The sequence below is a fragment of the Mustela putorius genome, unplaced genomic scaffold, assembly GCF_011764305.1.
Source record: "Mustela putorius furo isolate JIRA1106 unplaced genomic scaffold, ASM1176430v1.1 tig00000698_pilon_pilon_pilon, whole genome shotgun sequence".
Lineage (NCBI taxonomy): Eukaryota > Metazoa > Chordata > Mammalia > Carnivora > Mustelidae > Mustela > Mustela putorius.
The window spans coordinates 8,619,425-8,631,602 of NW_025421449.1; the positions used below are offsets into that span (position 1 = coordinate 8,619,425).

The window sequence follows — 12,178 nt, forward strand, 5'->3', positions numbered from 1 at the left end:
GAGAACTCAAGAGGAGAATCTGGAATTTGCTGGCCAATATATCATCACTATTTTAATATCACCATACTTTGATGTCAGTGCCCCCCAAATAAGCATAGAGATTGATCACGCATGAGGTAACTTTATATTCTGACTACTGAATGTAGGCTCGATAGGACCCTGAAATCCTCCTCCTTGGAGAGAAAACAGGAGAGGGTGTTGATCTTCCAGTTTTATAGCTTCGAGTCTTACAAGGCTCCTACAGGACTCTGTTGGGGATGAAGAAAGTAGACCCCTGAGCAGCCCTGGCCTCACAACCCCTCCTCTAAGGGCTCCTTGGCTAGTGGCATGTGCTTCTGTTCCTCTCCTATGCCATCGGTTGCCCTTCAAAGTTCTGCCTGAGCCACTACACTTACCTTTGAGTGCTTTTCAAAGTGAGGCAAGGACCTGTTTTCAAAGCCATCTGGCACTCGAGAGCCACTGATGGCCTGCTGTCCCACACAGGCAATCATCTGTGATATGTTAATGAAAGAACCTGGGAAAACAGGTCAGGAATATAATACACGTTTACCAAAATCACATTAACTGAAGCATGAGCAGATCTGTGGGATAAAACAGGACCATGACGTACCAGGCTCCCAGTCTAGGGACAGTAAGAGCCAGAAAGAGAATAGTATAAGATAGAGCCCTCGGTAACAGAACAAAAGCAGAAGGAGGGTGGGCAAAGCTCAGCAGGAAGTTAGCACTTTGGGACTGGAGGAAAGACTTGTAGGTGAGGCTGCAACCGGGCTGAACTGTGGCAGGACACTACAATTTGGACATGAAAAGGATGAGGAGAGGAATTCCAAAGTAAGGGGAAGAGTGGGAAGGAAAGACACAGGAAAGTGGGGGGCATGTATGTGTACCAGGAGCAGGAAGTAGAATACTGAGGGGAAAGGCAGCAAAGTTGGACTTCATTCTGCTAAAAATTTTTAAAGAAATAAAAGCATGGAGTTTTTCAATCTGAGTGCAGTACCATGAAACCTAACGCAGGTTCTAAATAACTATGAAATTTGAGTGTTTTGCTATTGCATTAAATATACTAGTTCAGAAAGGTTATTTTTTAAAAATAAGATCAAGTTGGCTTAAAGCATCCTTGAGCTCTTAAATCAACACATATTATACAAGTTCCTCCAGAGGAGTTAAATTACTGCAGCGCAGACAATTCTCTTTCTGTACATGTGATTTAAAAAGCTATCCCCTTATAAACAGAAGGTCTGAAGTTGTGATGCATACATGTGCTGGCACAACCCTGGCCAGCCGACACAGAGAGTACGATGGTCGCGGTAGCCCAAGATGCACTCACCTTTGGAGCCGCATAGAGCCATGGTGAGTGGGCTGTTGCTCTTGTCCAGTTCCCGGAGGCAGGCGCTGCCGGCGTGGTCTCGGATCACAGACAGCTCCTTCAGGATCAGAGCCTGGCGGGAAGAGAGGTGAAAGGTGAGTGGGGTCTCTGCCGACTACCAACATTCAATCTGACATTTAAGGGAATTTGAAAAAATTTAAGCCAGAGGTCATATTTCTAAGTTAAGTTTCTGAGCCTTTGAAGACCAGTATGCCTTATCTATAAAGACCCACATCTTCCACAAGGTTCTAAAATCAGTGCTTAAGGTAAAACTGATAAGTAACAAAACCTTGAAAAATCCTTATTTTTAAAATCCTTTAAATGGCCCATAAGGGGGACACTTGGGTGGCTCAGTTGGTTAAGCAGCTGCCTTTGGCTTAGGTCGTGATCCCAGTGTCCTGGGATCGAGTCCCACATCAGGCTCCTTGCTCAGCAGGGGGCCTGCTTCTCCCTCTGCCTGCCACTTTGTCTGCCTGTGATCGCTCTCTCTCTCTCTGACAAATAAATAAATAAAATCTTAAAAAAAAAAATGGCCCATAAGGTAGAATGCGAATGGCCCTGTATATAGAGTGGCCTACAATACAATATGTCTGTATATATTTTACCGTATGCATCCACATCCGCTTAAATAAACATACGAAGTATAAGCTAACGTGTAGCATATAGTGAAGGAGAACTGCTTGTACTTACTTCTTGTTTTTTACTTTCCAGGCACAAACGTGAATTCCCACAAGTTAAGAGTGTGTGGTAAGGTGTCTCTACAAGAATATTCTAGTCTTTGAGCTCAGGCTGTCCTTTATCAACTCACAGTTTAGGGTGCTGAATCAGTGAGGAGTCAGGTTCCATGAAAGCCAAGTGCTGCTGAAGGCCCAAGTTACAAGTCAGTGAGAAACCTGTGTGTCTCTCTCAGGACTCGGTGAGATTAAGAAGGAGCTAATGGTGAATAGGGCCTACAACTCTTCTTTCTTCCTAGTTCACAAAAAATTCCTTCCATCAGAAAATTTCTAACTGTTTATCTGTTCTCGCAAACTTAGGTGAGTTAAAAGCCCTTAGCCAGGGGCTATAGGAGAGGCAGAAGAGAGCCAGGCAAAATCCCGGTGCAGTCAGACTGCTGATACTGGCTGCCTGAGAGAGAATGTAGGGCTCATAGAGGCTGATGGTCATTCTGATTCTGACACCTGCTGGTCAAGTTCTCAGTTAACCTAGTTCCAGAGGGGACAAGGGCAGGAGAAAGGCATGTGACTCTCGGACATGAATATTCCCTCTTCTGTGTCCAAGTCTCTTTCGAAGTACATCTGTTGCTTTTTATTTTATTTTTTGAAGATTTAATGCTTAAGTAATCTCTACACCCAACGTGGGGCTCAAACCTACAACCCGGAGATCAGTTGTGTGCTCTACCGACTGAGCCAGCCAGGAGTCCCATCAGACCATTCATTTAAAGAGCTATGGTTGCCAGGCTCTACTGGAAAGATGCTAGAAACAGAAAGGGCAGAAGCACTGGAGTACCAGTTACAGCAGGGGTCTAAGTGTGATGCTGGGGCAAGAGCGGCTCCATGTGGTCAGAGTGAGCCGACAGCCCCACTGAGGACTGAGACAGCCACCAGGGGATATAAAGGATCTAGTCGAGAGTGCTCCCCTCATTAAATGAATGAGCACACACCCAAGGAGCAGAGAGCTGACCTGGGGCTAAAGCCACACCGTGCTGACGTCCCTCTACCCTCTGCTACCAACTCTTCCAGCCTGCAGCACAGGCCCACGCGGACCACGTGGCTAACCCAGCTGAAGAGCCTGACGCACCTCCAGAGTTTCCTCAGCGGTGCAGCCAGGCTGCTGCTGCAGCTTGCCAGTGTTCAGGGCTTCAATGTACTCGTCACATTTTTTATAGCCAGCATTCAGCAACTCATACTTGGCCTTCAGTAGTCCCTGACCAGGTGTGACGTCACCAATCCCAATGGAGAATCCACGGTTGGCTGCAGAACAGTTGGCAGGTGGAGCAGAAAGAGAGGGCCATGAATGGTCGTCAACCTACTACATGGAAACAAGTTTACACCTTCAAAGAAGGCGTCATGATCCAATTAAATAAAAATGTATCACGGCAGTCCCTCGCAAGTTACGTAAAAATGACCAAGACTCACTGAATCCTGTCAGAGACCTTACAACCCAGCGGGGGGCAAGTCCTGCCCCAACTAATTACAATATAAAGGAGACCAATATTAAACACTAAAAAGCAGCCAGAGAAAGCCAGCAATGGAAAGTGAGCCTTGTGACTTCTGGTTCTAAGACACCATCTTAGAGAATTTTCTGCCCACACCCCCTTTCCTTCTTCAGAAATCATTCCCAAACACAGAAAAACCCCATCCTCAAGGGAACTATGCCCCTCCAATGACTTAACCTAAGATGCATAGAAATGGGTGGATGAGAGGCACCTGCCTAAGCAGTGTGGGGAAGGGATGCTTAAGAGTGGCTGTGGATATGAGGACCCACGAGACTGGGAAGGCTCAGAAACTATAGCACCAACTTCTTCAGATGCTGGAGATAATATAAGGGTTGGAAGCAAGGAAACCTAGTGGAAAACCAGTATTTTCCTGTGGGAGATGGAAGTTTACTAATGGAACTAGAGAACTCTGGACTGGGGGATAGTAGGTGCAAAAAGATGGGAACAACTGGGAAGCAGGGCACAAGGGAAAGTATATTTCATGGCTGTGATCCCTTGGACCCTTTCCCTGCCTGGCTCCCAGAATCCTGGCAAGCAGGTCTCAACCACTGGCGGACAGGCAGTGGGGAGGGGAGACTGAGATTGGAAGATATGTTCCTGGAGAAACCAAGCCTCCCTAGAGAAAAGCATTACTGATAGGGGCATTTGGCAGTTCCTCAATAAAAATGCTGGTTTGCAGCTCAATCAAGGAACAAAGAAGCCCATAAATTAACAGACTCCATTTCTAATCAGTGTTTGGTGCCTTACTCCTAAAATTATGAATGGATAGCCAGGGACCACCAGATGTTTGAGGAAAGTCTTCAACATGAATGACTGAAGACAACAAAGACACAGGAAAATGAAACCCAGGCAGGGCATCTGGGTGGCTCCGTGGGGTAAGCCTCTGCCTTTGGCTCAGGTCATGATCCCAGGGTCCTGGGATCGAGCCCTGCACTGGGCTCTCTGCTCAGCAGGCAGCCTGCTTCCCCTCCTCTCTCTCTCTGCCTACCTGTGATCTCTGTCAAATTAAATTAAAAAAAAAAAAAAGGAAAGAAAATTGGGAGGCAAATGAAACTATGAAAAATACTGTGTCTGATAGAGACGATGTATCTAGAGATCATGAACAGGTAGCCAAGGGGTGCCTGGGTGGCCCAGTGGGTTAAGCCTCTGTCTTCAGCTCAGGTCATGATCTCAGGGTCCTGGAATCGAGCCCCGCATTGTGCTCTCCGCTCAGCAGGAAGCCTGCTTCCTCCTCTCGCTCTCTGCCTGCCTCTCTGCCTACTTGTGATCTCTGTCAAAAAAATAAATAAAAATTAAAAACAAACAAACAAAAACAGGTAGCAAAAAAACAAAAATAAAAAAAACCCAAACAACACAAAACCCTGAAAAGCAAAAAATTACCTGCAAATGAGAACAATGGAAAATATTGTTGGAAGCTAAATAAATGATTGTTAAATTAAAAAAAAAATCAACAGAACAATTCATTTTAAAAGATAAAAGGAAGGTCGCCTGGGTGGCTCAGATGGTTAAGTGTCTGATGCCTTTGGCTCAGGCCATGGTGTCAGGGTCTAGGGATTAAGCCCCATGTTGGGCTCCTGGCTCAGTGGGGAGTTTGCTTCTCCCACTCCCTATCCCCCTACTCCTGCTCTGTCTCAAATGAATAAATGAAATCTTAAAAAAATAAAAATAAAAAGAATCCAGAAATGAGGAGATGGACAACAGGGAAAAGAAGATAAGGAAATCAGACAGCCCATCTAGAAGTTCAACTTATGCAATGACTAGGAACTACAAAAAGAAAGAACAAAGATAATTAAGGTGAGAAAATTACCAACAGTAGTAACAAAACCCCCAAACCAAACCAAACCAAACACAAGAAAATTTCCACAACTGAAAGACACATGGTGGCAGATCAAGAGAGCTCACAGAGTGCCCAGCACCATAAATGAAAAAAGATACATACCAAGGGTCTACCACTGTGAACTTTCAGAACACCAAGAACAGGACTCTCAAAATTTCCAGAATGAAAAGACAGATACAACAATGTGAAAATAAGAACAGAAATCCATTTTAATGCAGTTCTGAAGGCTAGAGTAGAGCAGGACCTTCAAAATTCCAAGGAAAGACAGAATTCAATCCAGAGCTCTATACCCAGCCAGAGAAATGATCAAGTGTAGGAGGTGAATAAAAATGCTTTGGGGCATGTAAAAATCTGGACCTACGGCCTGCTCAAAGCCCAAGCTAACAAAGGAAACAGACCAGTGCAAGGAGAGAAGGGAAAGATGAGGGCCTGGCAGAGATGAGTCAAGAGGGCCCAGTGGGCTGTGGTCGGAGTGAAGACATCTGAGAAGCAGCCCGTGAAGGGCCCTTGGTCTAACAACCCTGTCTGATGGGCAGTAGAGACCTATGGCATATGCGAGACAAGAACCCAAGAGCAAATTCAAATCTGAACCAAACTGGTCAGTACTGAGCTAATTTTGTGGAGTGAAGTCACAAATGATTTAGCTGGTAGTAAGTCTCCTTTTGGGTGCACAGGTATGAGTGTGGTGTGTGCGGGTGGGGGAAGTCAAAGGTAAAAGAAGGAAATAGCACAGAGCCCCTAATACCTCAGCAAGTATAGCAATAAAACGAGGATGGTAAGATACTCACAGAGGTAGACAGGAGCCAGTCTCGCAAGCCGTGACATCGCATCGGCCGCTTCATTCTGCCCCCAGTCTCGCAGCAAAATGTAGAAAATGTTGTTCTTAGATCCGGACCCCAGAGTTCCCTTGTCCATGCTGCCACTCATCAATTCACTGTTCTGGATAGTAACGTCTGCAAGGACAATGAGGACCATGCACTTAAATGAACAATTACTACTTAGCCTTGCTCTAAAACAACATGAGGCAGTTGAGAAAATACCTTCCCATATTGAAAATTAAAGCAGAGCAAATAAAAATTCTCTTAAAAATGTTTGAGGAGAAAAAACAGACATCTAGGGACTTTTGAAAAGCATGAAAAGTCCAGTTAGTTACTTTACAATCCTAACTCTGAAATGTACTATTTGACCCTCATTTTCAGCTATGAGCTGAAAATGAAAGTATCGACCACATCATCTTTATGTCACAGGGATATTTTGAGCATCTGATGAAATCATATGCAGTATACTCTATAAACTACAAAGCACGTTGTTATTCACACAAGAGAATGAAAACCCATGGCAGCTGGAAGAGCCTATACCAAAAAAGGAAATTCACATCTAGGTAGAAACAAAACACAGTCTAAAACAAGAAGCCAAAAACACCTAAAAGGCTTGAGAATGTATTTTCAAAGTTAACGGTTATAAACCCGAGAAAAATCGGTGCCCTTCATAACATTTACTCATGACAAAACAGTGCAAGTCTTGACCTTCAGAGACTCTGCAGTTCAGTTCTTCAGTACAAAGTCCTGGAGATCTACTCCCTGTCACAGGCCTGGCTAACAAAGCCCATTCAAAGTCAGTGTCGTTCAGAGTAGTCTGCTGGGGAACTGTTTGCTAAAAGTCCAAGGGGAGGCAAAGGAGCTAGTGGCACAAACCAAACACCGGCTGAATGGCATTGGTCTGTGGACCATACTTTGGGTTGAATTAGTCTAGATGACTTGGATGGTTTAACATTTAAATTCTCTCACAGCTGGGCGCCTGGGTGGCTCAGTCAGTTCAGCGTCTGCCTTCGACTCATGTCGTAGTCCCAAGGTCCTGGGATTGAGTCCCGCATTGAGGCTCCCTGCTCAGTGGGGACCCTGCTTCTCCCTCTGCCTGATGCTCCCCTTGCTGTCAGAGACCTTATTCTCTCTCTCAAATACATAAATAAACAGATAAATAAGTATCTTGGAAAAAAACTTCTCTCATGGTTAAACCTGATCTTCATGTTATAAAAAATTAAATGACCAGGAAGCAGTAAAAAAACAATCTTATTAGTTATACTTTAAGACAATGAGCACATTTTTGGATGTAAAATGATAAATTATATGCCTTAAATAATGAGACCCCTGCTGATAGAAAAAAAAAAAAAAAAAGTAGGGCCGGAAAAAAAGAAATGGCATGAATTTAAAGAAACTAGTCCCTAAAACACATCTGGAGCTCTGAAGAAGAACATTCTAATCACTGGACCACAGATCTACATGATCTCTACTTTCTCGAGAAATGGGGAGTCACACTAAGAGGAGAAAAGCCTACTACATTCCCCCGAAAAAAAAAAAAAACCTCCTGCCTCAGAGAAACCTCGGATTTGCTTGCACCAGGAAGGAAGTCACTGGCCACCTGCTTTTCGCTCCCTCCAACCTGCGACCTTCACTCACAGGAATCATTGACACAGAGATCTTCTCCTTTGCCACAGTACTGCTTGCCCTTTGTTCGGAGGTTGGCTCTCACCGGGTTGTCATCGCTCGGTCTGAGGATGACACTGAAGATCTGCTTTCCTGTCCACAGGGTGACAGGCTGCAGGAAGAAGGAAGCCACAGCGTTAGTTGGCTGGGCCTGGTCTCAAATGCAGAGTGTTTGCGGGCTAACCTGCCACGAGCTCTTCCAGCGCCCACACAAACCTTCAGTATTGTCGGGGGTGGGAGGTGAACTTTGATTTTTTCATCCTTGCCAACCAATATTGAAGCAATGATTTGGCAAGCCTTGGCGCGGTCAAAGAAGGTGTCTTTAAGGGTGAGGAGATAGGCACCTAGAATGTTGGAAACAACACAACACAAAGAAATGGAATGAAATTGTGAGAAAAATCACAAGGTTTCAATTTTAAAATGAATTTGGGCTATTACTAAAAGAGTGAATTAAAACATTTGGCTGCTTGCTGGCTCTCTCTTACCAGAATCAAACCTCCGCAAGGAGAGGGACTTTGTTTGACTCACTGCCATATCTCCAGTGCTTAGAAAAATGTCTAGGGCACCTTAGGAGCTCAATAAAGGCTTACTAATTCCAGGCATAACCAATCAACACAAAATATCTCAAGCTGGTTCACAATCACATTGATATACAAACAACAGAATTAAACACAGGAAATCACACAGCTTTTCAAGTCGCTGAATGATTCACTGTGAATGAGAATCCTGGTGTTCCAGTCTCCTTTCAAGTGAATTCATAAACGCACCTGTTAGAAAATCCTGAATAGCGGCAATTAGTGGTTCTCCATTCCTCGGCGTTACCAGATTTGCCTTAGTCTGAAGGAAACAGAAATACGTTAGCCATTCCATCCATCTCTGTGGACTGCATGATGTAGGCCACGGAACTGCACCAGAAAGACAACGAACCACTGCATATACAGAATAGCCAGCGAGCGGAAAAAAAGAGGCTGAAAAACGGAAGCCAGGGGTCCCAATCCCAGCTTTGTCACCAGCTCCTCTTTCCTTTATTCACCAAGGGGAGACAAGAAAATGACCTCAGACATAGCAACACAAAAATCAATACTGAGTGAAGTTGTTTTGGATTCCTACAAGAACTGTGTATGTGTAAGACTTTGTAGTTATTAATAAATGCAATTCTTCAAAGAAAATTCACTTCTATAAATGATGAGCAGCAGTTACCTCTGAGGTCAATCAATTTCATACCTCTCCACAACAATGGCAGAACTACTGAACTTTTCTTGGTTAAGACACTAGGTTCTAACAATAATTAACAACAGGATTTAATTAAAATTTAATGAGTGCCTGCACTGAGCAAAAAGGGGTGCTAGTTGTTCAGGGCATAATTAACAAGTTAAAAGAAGATTCTATGCATCAGAATGCATTTGGTCAATTTTTGCTATTGTTGAGATGTAATTAACAGATAAATTTGCTCAAATCTTGACATGGCGATGGCTCGTGTTAATTGTGGGTTGCCTGGGCAACCTCACCTAGAGTAAGAGGCCCCCGAAGGGAGAGACCTCTCCTGACTTCTTGAGAATGCTGCACGAACAGTGATCCTCCAACTAGGGCTGGAAGACAGTTGTTTGTGTTTGCTTTTGAGAATCTCTCTGGGGTGGGATAGGGAGGTGGTCTGAGGGCTAAGGACATGAAGCTGGGATCTGCGTATTTTGCAAGTCTCGGGGGTAACTTGGGACTACACTTAGGCTAGGGCCATACCCACTCCTCTGAGTCAGAACTGCTGAGTCAATACAATAGCTGACAATTTTCTTATATGAAATGGAGGGGATTTGTCCCGATGATACCTAAGATTCTTCCATCCCAATATCCTTGGAGCCTGTGTTTTATGGTTGTCACTTTTAACTGATGAAATATGTTATTATCACAAAATGGGCCCTCAGTACAAAGCCAATGCTGAAGTCTAACTGGTTGGTGACAGGCTGTTATCACTAGAAACCAGTTACACAGCTGATACCACTGGGAACATTATAAACATGACTTTTTATTACAAAAATAGTATGTTCCTTAGAGAAAAAAAAAAACACCCTAAAAATATAAACACGTAAAAAAGGTGAAAAAAATCCAAAATCCAAAAATACATCTCTCCAAGGAACCAGAGAACTGGTTATAAGATTTTGGTATATAATCCTTCCAACTTCTGGCTATAAATGTTTTTACAAACATAGAAGCATCTTTTTGCCAAACAAAATTGGATCATGTCATACACAAACCCTGCTTTTTTAAGTAAAAAATAAATCATAAGTAGCTTTCATGCCAACAATGATACAAACTATGTCCTCATTTTTCAGGGCTGCACAGGGTTCTGTGGTATGAATGTGACATAATTTAATCTTACCAATTTTTTTACTAGTGGACATTGCCTGTTTCTACTGTTTTACTATTACAAGTAATTTTCCAACTCTGATTATGGCCTGATTGCTAGGTCAAAAGGAATGATTAACATACTGTCTGACTATAGGAGCATGGAACTCTGTCAACACCTAACCTGGTGCTCATGATAACTGCTACAAATACGGATGCTTAGGAGGAAACAGGCTAGACTCCTGTCACGCCAGGTATGATCGTACCACCAGGTTCCTCTGCTTAGACTGCTCGTATGCTGACAGTCACGCTGTTCATTCTCCTACTTCTTTCAGAAGGTAGGTCAAGTGTTATCATTCCAATGGCCCTCCCTGACCATCCTCTATGGAATAGGACTTCTCTCATTTTCTTTCCTCCTTGTTGTGCTTCGTTCTTCTCTTCTCAGCACTTACCACCTCAACTATTTTCCATTTGTTTATACTCTAGTTCTCCCTATTTGAATAGGGATGAGAACAAAAACTGACTTTCTTATTCTGTGCTATGTTCCTAGAAGAGTACTTGACACATAGTAGGTGCTCAGTAAGTATCAACCAAATCATTTAAAAAGGCTGAGGAGTCTGAAGAAATGATTCAGAAGAAGAAAGACTCCAAATACACAAAGATGGAGTGTATGACTCCTCACTGAGGGAGTCATTCTCATGGCAAAACAGGGAAAACACCCTCAAGTTTTAACAGAAGGTAGATGAATTTTGGTATGTTAACCTGGTGAAATTCTGTGAAGCCATTATAATCATTAATTATGAAGACTTTACAACAAATGGGGGAATTTATTTTTAAATTTATATTTATTAAATTTTTAAGGGGGGGAGGGGCTGAGGGAGAAGGATAGAGAATCTTAAGCAGGCTCCTTGTCTAGCATGGAGCCCAAGGAGGGGCTTGATCTCACAATTCTGAGATCATGACCTGAGCCAAAACCAAGAGTCTGACACAAATCAACTGAGCCACCCAATGCCCAAATGGGGACATTTATAATACATTAAGTATTACTATCACAAACCATGACCACAAGTATCTAAATTCCAGAGAAGGAACCAACAGATAAAAGAGGTGGAAAGAAAGAACCCAGAGGAGTTGTGATATGGAAAAACCTTATCTTATTTAAATCACTTCATTATGCTGGAACATTTGACTAAATAAGAGTCAATTTTTAAAAGAAATTAAAGATCACAGTGCATTTTAGCCACATGAATTTCTTAATAGTTAAGCGTGTACATAAAATCTGCACCACATTAAATACTTGACTTTACCAGAAAAACAATGTGAACTTCAAGCATGAAGAACCCAGGCAGAGGCCAAGAATGCAGCCCCTCCTGCCTGTCTCTACCGAATCCTTCTGTAGTTTAATAGTTATGCTTGCAGAAGTTAATTGCCTTCACTTTAGAATCAATACTAACACCCTAAACTAAAACAGATTTAAAAAGCACGGAATCAGAAATAGTGTGAATTGTTTTAGAGGTAGGCACCTGGACAGCGACAGACAAATCGGCCCATAACACAGAAAACCAGAATACTGGAAACAAGGAAAACCTAACCTCTATAGAATGATTTTGTTTAGCATGTCCTTTAGACAACAAACAAGCATGTAATATACTGTTAGAAGATTTTTGTTCAGAATGTTTAACAAAGAAGAAAAAAAAGAGGGTGCCTGGGTGGCTCAGGGGGTTAATTAAGCCTCTGCTTTCAGCTCAGGTCATGGTCTCCGGGTCCTAGGATCGAGCCTCACATCGGGCTCTCTGCTCAGCAGAAAGCCTGCTTCCTCTTTCTCTCTCTCTGCCTACTTGTGATCTCTGTTTGTCAAATAAATAAATAAAAATCTTTTAAATTAATTAATTAATTAACTAATTAAAAATAACTATATGAGGACGGAGTTTAGGCAGTAT

The 12,178-nt window shown here is 43.0% G+C and overlaps 1 protein-coding gene across 1 annotated transcript in view; it reads right to left on the reverse strand.

Moving 5' to 3' along the window:
• POLR3A (RNA polymerase III subunit A) overlaps positions 1-12,178 on the reverse strand; it is a 50,481-nt gene that overhangs the window by 20,690 nt on the left and 17,613 nt on the right. Inside the window, exons 12-18 of the mRNA XM_004765318.3 lie at positions 8,666-8,735; positions 8,115-8,242; positions 7,872-8,010; positions 6,204-6,368; positions 3,161-3,333; positions 1,325-1,436; positions 396-514 (exon numbers count right to left, since the gene is read on the reverse strand). Coding sequence (XP_004765375.1) covers positions 396-514; positions 1,325-1,436; positions 3,161-3,333; positions 6,204-6,368; positions 7,872-8,010; positions 8,115-8,242; positions 8,666-8,735 — 906 coding nt within the window. The remainder of the gene's footprint in view (positions 1-395; positions 515-1,324; positions 1,437-3,160; positions 3,334-6,203; positions 6,369-7,871; positions 8,011-8,114; positions 8,243-8,665; positions 8,736-12,178) is intronic.